Source organism: Suricata suricatta, chromosome 12 (assembly GCF_006229205.1).
Source record: "Suricata suricatta isolate VVHF042 chromosome 12, meerkat_22Aug2017_6uvM2_HiC, whole genome shotgun sequence".
NCBI lineage: Eukaryota > Metazoa > Chordata > Mammalia > Carnivora > Herpestidae > Suricata > Suricata suricatta.
In genome coordinates, this window is record NC_043711.1 from 94890576 (window position 1) to 94900487 (window position 9912).

At 52.8% G+C, this 9912-nt stretch overlaps 1 protein-coding gene across 1 annotated transcript in view; it reads right to left on the bottom strand.

Moving 5' to 3' along the window:
• The window catches only part of KCNB1 (potassium voltage-gated channel subfamily B member 1), a 91678-nt gene extending 83191 nt beyond the window's left edge, over nucleotides 1-8487 (bottom strand). Inside the window, exon 1 of the mRNA XM_029918297.1 lies at nucleotides 7906-8487. Within this exon, the coding sequence (XP_029774157.1) occupies nucleotides 7906-8472 (567 nt within the window). The 5' untranslated portion in view covers nucleotides 8473-8487. The remainder of the gene's footprint in view (nucleotides 1-7905) is intronic.
• Nucleotides 8488-9912: the final 1425 nt, after the last annotated feature.

The following is a 9912-nucleotide window of genomic DNA, read 5'->3' on the forward strand; positions in this document are numbered from 1 at the left end:
GTAGAGATATGTCTTGCATGGTAACATTGTGTCTCACTTGTTATTTATGTCGCCAGGGAAACATTTACGGAGATCGAGTGCTAGGTATTAACAGGTGGATTCTGGCTCTGCCTGGTTATGCCCCCCCTTTACCAGAGGCCCTAAAACCAAGACTCTCTCTCCCTCAGGGAGAAGGCAGGGCTTTATCTATTAAATTACCTATTAAAACAATGCTTAGTGCTAATCCTGGGTCTCCGATAGTCCTATCCAGTAGCCTTTGGGGGCAAGGTCTTCACGGACCAGCAGCCAGCAACACTCCCATGTGAGGTGGAGACACTGAGTACATCTCTCCCCTCGCAGGATTCTCCCTACGGTGAGAAGGCAGTTGGGAATGGCATCCTAGAGCTCGCTTCTTCCTTCCGGAAGGCTATTCACACAGCACAGAGGCCAGACCATGGGCTTAAAGCCAGGGAATCTCCCTAATCCCCACGTGACCCTGGGCCAGCCGCGTCACCTCGCTGGGTCTTGGTTTCCATGGCTGTCACTCGAGGGCAATTCTCCCTCCCTCACCCAGGGAGGTGGGAATCAGATCCGATGGGCACTGTGCTGGGGACTCGGCCCTGCAGCACTGAGCAGTAGCTCTGCTGGCTGCTGTTCCTTGTCATTTTATCCGGGAGACGGCCATGAGGCTGCGGAGCCCTGCTGGCCCTGGATTTTCTTTTAAGACCATCCCTGGCGGGAGTTTTGTTGCCAGAGGCCTTTTTGGCCCAGGAGACAATACCAGGATACTGACAAGAGGACCTTTCCCACAGGTCTTTGGTCTGCTCCCCCAGAACCAGATCTGAAGACAAGGATCAAGTGTAAGTAGCTTATGTGGGAAGTGATTCCAGAAAACACTGGTAGGGGAGAGGGGACGTGAGACGGGGAAGGGAAAGGAACCAAACGGGTGTATTATCATCCAGCAAGGAACTACTGCGGGCACCTGGAGCTTGATTCTTCTCTGGAACTCTGGGGCCCAGTGTAGACTGTGAAGCTCTGAGTTACACCTCCTCCAGGGGCGAGGGGGCTGGAGTGTTTACACACCTTCCCCCATCAGACAGCAGCTGAGGGTTGCTCTGGGTGGGGCTTTACGTCCTGTCTATACTGGACTCCACTGGCCAGAGGAAACCTCTAAGGACAGCAGGTGCTAGGAGCCAGGAGCGGGCTAGTGGCCCTGAAATGGTAAGAGCTAGAAGGATCTGGGTAAGGACATTGTATCTCCTCTATCAGGGCTGAGTCCCCCCTGTTCTGCCTCAACTGTCCCTCTGGATGTTGAGCAAGTTACATAACCTCGCCTTACCATGAGCATGTATCATTTTAAAAGAAGAATCATGTCTTCGAAAGATGATTTATCTGGCAGGGTCATCAGGAGGGTGAAATGAGACAATGACAATTAAAAACAAAACAAAACCCCCTAACAGTTAATGAACGCTTTCTGTGTGCCAGGCCCTGTTTGAAGTGCTTTTTGCTTGCATTAGTAACTCATTTAATTTGGTAGTGATTCAAGGAGGCACTGTTACTGCCCTTGTTTTATGAGTGAAGGACCCGGAGCACAGAAAAGTACAGCATTTCATCCCAAGTCACACAGGTCGTGAGTAAAGGAACCAAACTCTGAACTCAGGCACTCGAGCTCTAAAATCAGGGCTCCCGTCCACGATACTATCAGGTCTAGGAAGTAGGCAAAGTGTTGGGTATGGCCTTGGTGTTTATTATTCTCTTTCAGTTAATGACGCTTTGGCCATTGTTCATTTGGCCAACACTTTCCTTCCTAAGCATTTTCACATTTTCACATCTTGTAGCCTTTCAAAACCCCGAGAGACCTGCTGCCAAGGTGCAATCCTGGTCGAGCATTTTAAACGGATGGAGAGATCTGTGAGCCTCGATGAGTGGACCAGTGAGGTCAGAAAGGCCTGGTAATGGTCCCTGACCTTTCACCAGCTTGTTGTGGGACTCAGGCTCGTTGTTGAAGCACCTTCCATGTTTCCTTGTGTCAAAAGCGGGTGCTGGATTTCTGAAGCCCAGCCTCAATGCCTGATATCCACTACCTCACTGAATCCCTCGGGCAACTCCGTGAGGTGGGTTTATTATCATCCTCATCGACAGATTAGAAAACAGAAGCTACAGCTGGGATTCAACCCAGGACTGTGTGACCCCATAGCCAGGATTCTGGATCTCCGCAATACCGTCTCCAGGGAATAAATACAGACATCTAGGGTGACCGACCTGGGGCTGGCAAGAACCTCAACCAGATGACTCACAGCACTGAAGGGGTCCCCTGGATTCCTTCATTTTTTTCTCAATGTTCATACACGAACACCCCTGGCTTAGGTCGAGGAAGCAGAAGCATCATCACATTAGAGGCATGAAATCCCAAAGGGGCGGGCGGTGACTGGCAATTAGGCACACTGTAATAGGAGAGGCTGCCAACCAGGGGTGTAGCTAGCATAGAGGAATTCCATGATAATGCGAATAATCATGTCATTTATCAAATGCTGACCTGTGCCAGACACTTTATGCAGATTATCTCCTCATGGCCCTCTGAGGTGGGCTCCATTATAATTCCCATTTCCTAGATGGGGAAACTAAGAGGCACACAAAGAAAGGACTTGCCCAAGGTCATATTCCTGGTAAGCCATGGAGTTGAGATGGAATCATATCTGCTGGACCCCAGACATGATTCTTTTTTTTTTTTTTTTAAGATTTTATCTTTATGTAATCTCTACACCCAATGTGGGGCTCAAACCTACAACTGTGAGATCAAGAGTTGCACACTCCCTGGATGGAGCCAGCCAGGTGCTGCCCCCACCCTTTCACCTGAGATGGTTCTTAATCAAATCTGTGGTGAGCAAGATACTGATCATTGTCATTACATAAAGACCATTCCTACTTTTGAATATAATAATATCTCATGGTTATTATTATTCACATTTATAAAGTACTTTCCATTTGCGAATTATATTCACATCTGAAATCTCACTGAGTCATCAAAACAGCCCCAAGAAGGGGGCATGGCTCTAAGTACCATTTGGCCGATGAGCTCACTGAAGCTCTGACAGCTTGAATGGTCCAGCCAAGACTTTAGGATTAAGAAACACAGGCTGGGAACCAGACCAAGCTGGGTTCAAACCCTGGCTCTGCCATTTTCATTCCTTCCGCAAATATTTACTGAGCATTTACTCATGTGAGTTCCAGCAAGTGACTTTACCTCACAGAGCCTCCATTTCCTCTTTGTGAAAGAGTCTTTTTTATTTTTTTGTTTTTGAGAGAGACAGAGCATGAGTGGGAGAGGGACATAGAGAGACGGAGACACAGAATTCAAAGCAGACTCCAGGCTCTGAGCTGTCAGCACAGAGCCCGATGCGGGGCTCCAACCCACAAACCACGAGATCATGACCTGAGCCGAAGTCGGACGCTCAACTTACTGAGCCCCCCAGGTGCCCCTGTGAAAGAGTCTTAATATCATTCATCAAAGCCATTCTTTCCTGCACCTCAAAATGCCAGACACTTGCTTCCCCAGGTTTCTTTGCGGTGAGAATATGAGCATGTGACCGGGTCATGGCCAATAAGATGTGAAGAGAAGTCTCATGGGACCTCCTGGGAACAGACTGCCTCTCAGGAAAAGAGGGGCCCATAGAAGGAAATATCCCTCTTCAGTGGTTGGATCTCATGGGTCTACATTAGCCATCTTGTGACACGAGGCATCAAGGCTGAGGACCAAGCCAGCTGAAGGATTCTAGACTCTAGAATCCCAATGGCATCATGGAGCCATTAACCAGAAACCAGCTATGTAAAATGGTGCATCTTTCTTCTTGTAGAGGCCACTTTGAGTTTTCTATTTTATTACTTGCAGTCCAAACTGGCAGGTTATCTGATAGGATTGTTGAAGGGATTTCACTGAGCTAGGACATAAAAAGTGCCTCTGATCAGTGCCTTGCACAATAAACAGTAGCCAATCTGGAAATCAGGAAATTATCTCAGACTGAGAGGCCGTCAGACTGAATCTGCCAGGGAGGGGCAGACACGCCTGGCCTAGCAAATTATTTCCCTCTTTCTCTCTCCTGCTAAGGAAAGCCTGTAGAGGTTTCCGAGAAAGCAGAAACCCAGGGTGGCCCCGGACCACAACCTTGTCACTCCGACAGGACTGACCCCAGCTTCCAAATAAGAATCAATCACACTGCTTTTTGCCTAATGGATTTTGGTTTTCACTCCCCTGACGGTGAAGCCTGTACTCTGGTTTGCCTCCGTGTTGCCAGAACAGCCCATCAATTATTAACAGCATCAGCTCCGGCTGCCAGTCCTATCAGAAGGACATAGGCTGTCGCAACTCAGCCCACCCAGTCACAGAGAAAGGACTCTGCTCTTCTTTATTTATAGCAACAAGCCCCACCTACTCCTACTGCTAGGCACTGTGCAAAATCTTGACAAATGCGATTTCTTGGTGACCTTGCAAGGTGGGCCTTTTATCTCCATTTTATAGGTGAAAGGTGAGGGCTTGCAGAGGTGAGGAACCTGCGTGAGGCCAGAAACTGGGGAGAGGGTGGACCTGCGCCCAGACTCCAGGTCTGTCCTTGTTCTAAGCATATGAGGTCAGGTTGTTTCTGTATCATTCAAATGGGATGATCCTCCATTTGACCATCTCATTCTGTGGTCTCCAAGAAATTTCCCCAGGCTTCACTGTTCTGACAAGCAAGGCATCTGAGTTGGGAGGATGGGCAAAGTACAGATAACTGAAGGAGGCCAGTGGCCTGGGAAGCTGGGCTGCAGGCAGGCAGGGAGGAAGGGGAGACAGGTCCCCAAAACCTGAGACACACTAACTGACTGCTCGATCCATCATTCATTCCACAGGTAGTTATTTGGAGCTCCTCTGGGCCGGGGACCTTGATGGGCGCTGGGAACAGAGCAGCAAATATAACTCATGACACTCACACTCTTGAGGGGGAGAAAGGAAAGGAAGCAAATACAGTTTCAGATGATGCTGAGAGCCTATGCAGGAAAGACACTGAGAGCGGCTGCAGAGAGTAAGGAGGAGGAGGCTGTTTTAGACCAGGGTTAGGAAAAGTCTCTCTGCAGAGGGGTTATTGGGCAGAGACCTGCTCAGAGTAGGAACGAAAAGCAGCTGGCCACAGGACAAGTTGGGGAAGAGCATTCTAAGTGGCAGAGCATGCTAAGCAAATGCAAAAGTCCTGAGGTAGGTTAAAGCCTGCCCTGTTCCAGGAATAGCAAGGAAGCCAGTGGGTCTGATGCCCAGTAAATAAGAGGAGATTCAAGGGTTGAACTCAGAGAGGACATGGGGACTGATTCAGTAGGGCCTGATATGCCATGGTGGAGGATTTGGATTTTATTCTGAGTGTTGTGGGAAATCTCTGGAGGATTTTAAGCAGATGAATAATGTGATCCAATTCATATTTTGAAAAGCTCATTCTGGCTGCTGTATGGGCAATGGATCACAAGGGGCAAAAGTGGAAGCCAGGAGACCAGGGAGGAGTCTGTGCCCCTTAATCATTATGGAAAGAACAAGGTCTTCAAAAATCACACTTGGGGGGCGCCTGGGTGGCTCAGTCAGTTAAGCCTCTGACTTCGGCTCAGGTCAGATCTCACCTTGTGGGTTCGAGCCCTGAGTCAGGCTCTGTGCTGACAGCTAGCTCAGAGCCTGGAGCCTGCTTCTGGTTCTGTGTCTCCTTCTCTCTCTGACCCTCCCCCTCTCATGCTCTCTCTCTCTGTATCAAAAATAAATAAAACATTAAAAAAATTAGACAAAAATCACACTTGGGTTTGCATTTCTGGCTACTCCTGTTTGCCTGCTGTGTGACCTTATGCCAGTTACTCAATCTCTCTGAACCTATTTGGGAAAGATGGAATAACAGAGAGCTGGTATAAGGACTAATTGCGTTGTTACATTTTGTACACAATATTTGATCAATGGCAGTCGGGATTTCTACTGAGGATCAGTGAGCCCGCCTGCCTCCCCATTTCAGTTCTGCCTGAAGAATATCCTAGACTTCCATCTGCCAGGAATAGGAGCTGACAGCCTGAGCCCAGGATCACGGAGAGGTCATGAAGCTCGTCCCTGCGAATGGATTAACCCGAGGGCAAGATGAGGCTGTTTATTGCCAGACAGTGCCTTTTGCAAGCCTGAGCTCCCCTATCTTGCTGCCAGACTCCAACCCAAACACAGCCCTTTGCCTGCTTCTTCTGTGGGAGGGTGACTCGACCCTCCTGTCCCCTCAATCTCATGTCTTAGGGACAGGACAGGGAGGAGGAAGACTCATGTTTGGACCTAAATAGGGTGTGTGTAGGAGGAACTCATGTCAGTCCCGGAAATAGCAAAATAAGTCTGCTGATCCTAAGCTGGTTAAGAGTGAATGACTGTCTTAAGAGGGAGGCTTTCTGGACACGAAACCGAAGGCAGGATTATGGCCAGAGGCAGCCCGCAGAGGAAGAAGCCAGGCCTAGAAACGTCTACATTCTCCTTAGGGTTGCTAGGGAAGAGAGAAAACCTTCACACCTCCCTCCAGCTTCCTACCAGCCATCTCCTCTCGCATGTACCCTCATAGCCCTCTTTCCGGGCAGCCAGATCTAGGGAAAGGACCCAGCCTTGCAGGTGGACCTTCACTAATGGGCTAAATAAGCCAGGGGGACCCCACAGGGAGAGGCCAGGCCGGGCGGGAGGCAACCTCAGCAAATACATGATGCCGGTTATATATGCTTCCTCCTGCCTCTTTGTTTTTGCCACAAATACATTTACCTCCCTGCTCACCCCACCCGCCACCCTCCTTTTAGCCCCACTCTTTGAAAGTGAGTTATGGCCAACATATCTTTCCCAAAGTGGTCTTCCTGGACTTCAACATCAACACTTCTCTTTTCTGGCTCCTTCTGGGCCTCACACACCTCTTTCAGAGTGCTGACCACACTGTGTTGTCGTTTATTCCCGACACCCACCATGCTGGCCACCTGAAGACAGGCCCCGTCTTCCAAGGCATTCCTGGAAGCCAGCTCAACACAGAGCAGCGCTCATCATCCAGTGACCTCCTTCCCTGGCCTGAGCCCCCACCCAAGTCTTTCTCACTCTGTATAGCCCCTGCCTTCACCCGATAGCACACTGGTCCGCTCCGCATGATCGCAGCCTTCCTGCCTCCTCCTGCTTCATTTTTCACATTGCCTCATTCTTCTCTCTTGTTTCGAAAATTTACATCCTCTTCCGACAGCCAAAAAGCATCTTTACAAGCTGCACCAAATCATTCTTGGAATAAACTCACCAAATAAATAAAGAACGAACAAACCAGGGGTGACCCTTCGCCCACAAGCATCCACAGCCAGATGCGTGCGTCATGCATGCACACACCCACCCCTGAGTCGCTTTGCCTCATTTTTCTTACTTATGTTAAAACTGCCTGATGGTATCTCAGTGTTCTCCAGGCATGTCTGTAAGCTGCTTTCATTCCTTCTTTGGGGCAAAGTGGGGTTATAAGTACAGGGATAAGTATTAGAAACCCAGGTGACAGCCCCCCTCAAGTCTGGGTCTAGGGCTCCACAAGGGGGCATTATGTATATAGACCACACTCCGCTTCATCCCAGCAAGGCTTTAGCATCGCTCTGCGCTTTCTTATTTACAGTGTCCACCTCCTTGCTGTGGATTTTTATGCCTCCACAAATCCTTGTCTCCCACAAAGGCGAGGTATTGAATAATGAAGGGATGAAGTAACCAATGCAAATAGGAACAATCCGAAAGGGTTGTCCTCATCGCTGAGGTCTGGGCCATAGCCCCTCCCCTTTCTGGTCTCTTTCGGGAACTAAACCAGAGGACACCCCCGCCCCCCCGGGCATGGTCCTCAATCTGGGGACACAGGCAGAGCCATCGATGCAATCACCCCCAGATCCCAGACGCACCTTGGCAGCCACGGAAGAATTGGGCTTCTCCAGGAGGTCCCAGAGCTTTTTCCTCTTCTCCGCACAGCACGTGTTATCGAACTCCTCCCCCTCTCGCTCCCTCAGGGTCTCTGCCTCCCGCTTGAGCTCCTCGTTCATCTGCTCCTTCTTCTGGTGGTAGCGGGCCTGGCAGCAGGACTCCAGGTAGATTTCATCGATGCCCCAGTAGTCAAGTTCTTGGCTGAAGCTCAACGCGCACATCTCCTCCATCATGTGCAGCCGCCCTGTGCGGTAGAAGTTGAGGATGGACGTGAAGGCGCCTGGATGGCGGTCGAAGAAGTATTCGTTGTCGTCGAGGCTGTAGTCGTCACACACCTCGAGCAGCGAGTCGTGCGTGTTGCAGTCGCGGAGCTTGCCCAGCCGCGTGCGGGGCAGGCGGTCCAGGGTGCGCCAGAGCACCTCGTGAGCCAGACCCCCGACGTTGAGGCGGACGCGCCTTGAGCACGCCTTGCTGCGCACGATCTCCATGGGCTCGGGCGGCAGCGAGCTGGTGGAGCGGGAGCCATGCTTCGTCATGCCCGCCGGCATCGCTGGTCCGGTTGCCCCTGCCCCCCCTGCCCCCCCCAGGCCGCTGTCACTGGACGGCAAGGCCGGCCGCCGCGGGGGAGGGGGGCAGGGAGCGCTGTGGGCTGCTGGGGGTGCAGGGGGCCGCGCGGGCGCGCGTCACGGCCGTCTTCTCACCTCCATCCCGACCGCTGCAAGGCAGGAAGCCGACGCGGGTCAGCAAACACAGAGCTGGGCGCGGCCCCTCCCCACCCCTCCACCGGGACCCCAGCTGGCCTTGACCTTCCCCGTGCTTAAGCGGCTCAGGGGTGGGGGTGGGTGGGGGGAGGCTGAAAGGCTTGGCGCTGTCCCTCCCGCCGGTGCTGAAGTCCGCCCCACCCCTTGGGTGCAGGGAGGGGCCGCTCTTCGGGGCGGGGAGAGGGCCCCCAAGAGGCGCTTAGGGGAGCCGGGAGGCCCCACCCCGGGCTTCTGCCGCCCTGGCCCGACCCAGCCGCCCGGGGCGCTGTCCTCCCCTTCGAGTGCTGAAACTCGCTTCTTTCTGGGTCTCCCCGTCGAGTCCTGCCCGAACCAGGTCCAGCAATGGGCAGAGAGGGGCGCTGCATGAAAAACTTTTTTTTTCTGAGATTTCTCATCTTTTCCTCCCCCCCCGCTCCGAAATAATTAGAATTTGAGTTCTAGGGGGGGTGACAGTGGGTTTGCTTTTTCTAAACCTTAAAAGATTTGGGAGGATTTTTTGGTGGGGGTCCAGGTGCCCACCTGTCGGAGGTCACAACTGATGAGGTGGTCGAGACAGCCTCGCTGTTCCAGAGCGACCCCTCTCCCTAAACCACGGGAACATCTCTTAAGGTCGCTCTGTGGACTATGTGAGCTCTGAAGACGCCAAACCAAGATCTCCTCGGAGCCCCGCCCCTCCCCCTGTGCCCCCCACCCCACCGCAGGAGGGGCACGCAGAGTCCTGCGGATCCACCTGCTCCATCCTTCCTTTCCTCCTCCTCTCCCCACCCCCCTCCTCCTCGCTCCTCTCCTGCGATGGCTTTTTATAACTCCGGGTTCTGCGCCTTTCCCGGGGCTTGGAAGGGAAGGGGTGGGGGAGGTGGGAGGCGGGGAAAAGAGCTGAATTTTCTGGCCTTTTCAAAACGTGCCCTCCTCCCGCCGCGCGCTGATGATTTCAGGGACAGCCCTGAGCCCCCCCGCATATGAGCCTGACGCCCTCTCCCCTTGCGTCTCCCCAGGCCCCAACCCTTGCCCGAAGAACCCCCCCCATAATCCCCCTCCCCGGCCTGAAACCGCGGAGCCCGGGTGGACCAACAGGCCGTGCCGCGGCAGGCGAGCCCCGTTTCCGTGTCCCCCCATGTCCCCCCCGCTGGCCTCGAGCCTCAACACTCACCCCCAGGGCGGCCGCTTCCCGGGGCCAGGGACCGCGCATCGCCCCGGCAGCCCGGGCGCCCCAGCCCGCGGGCAGCG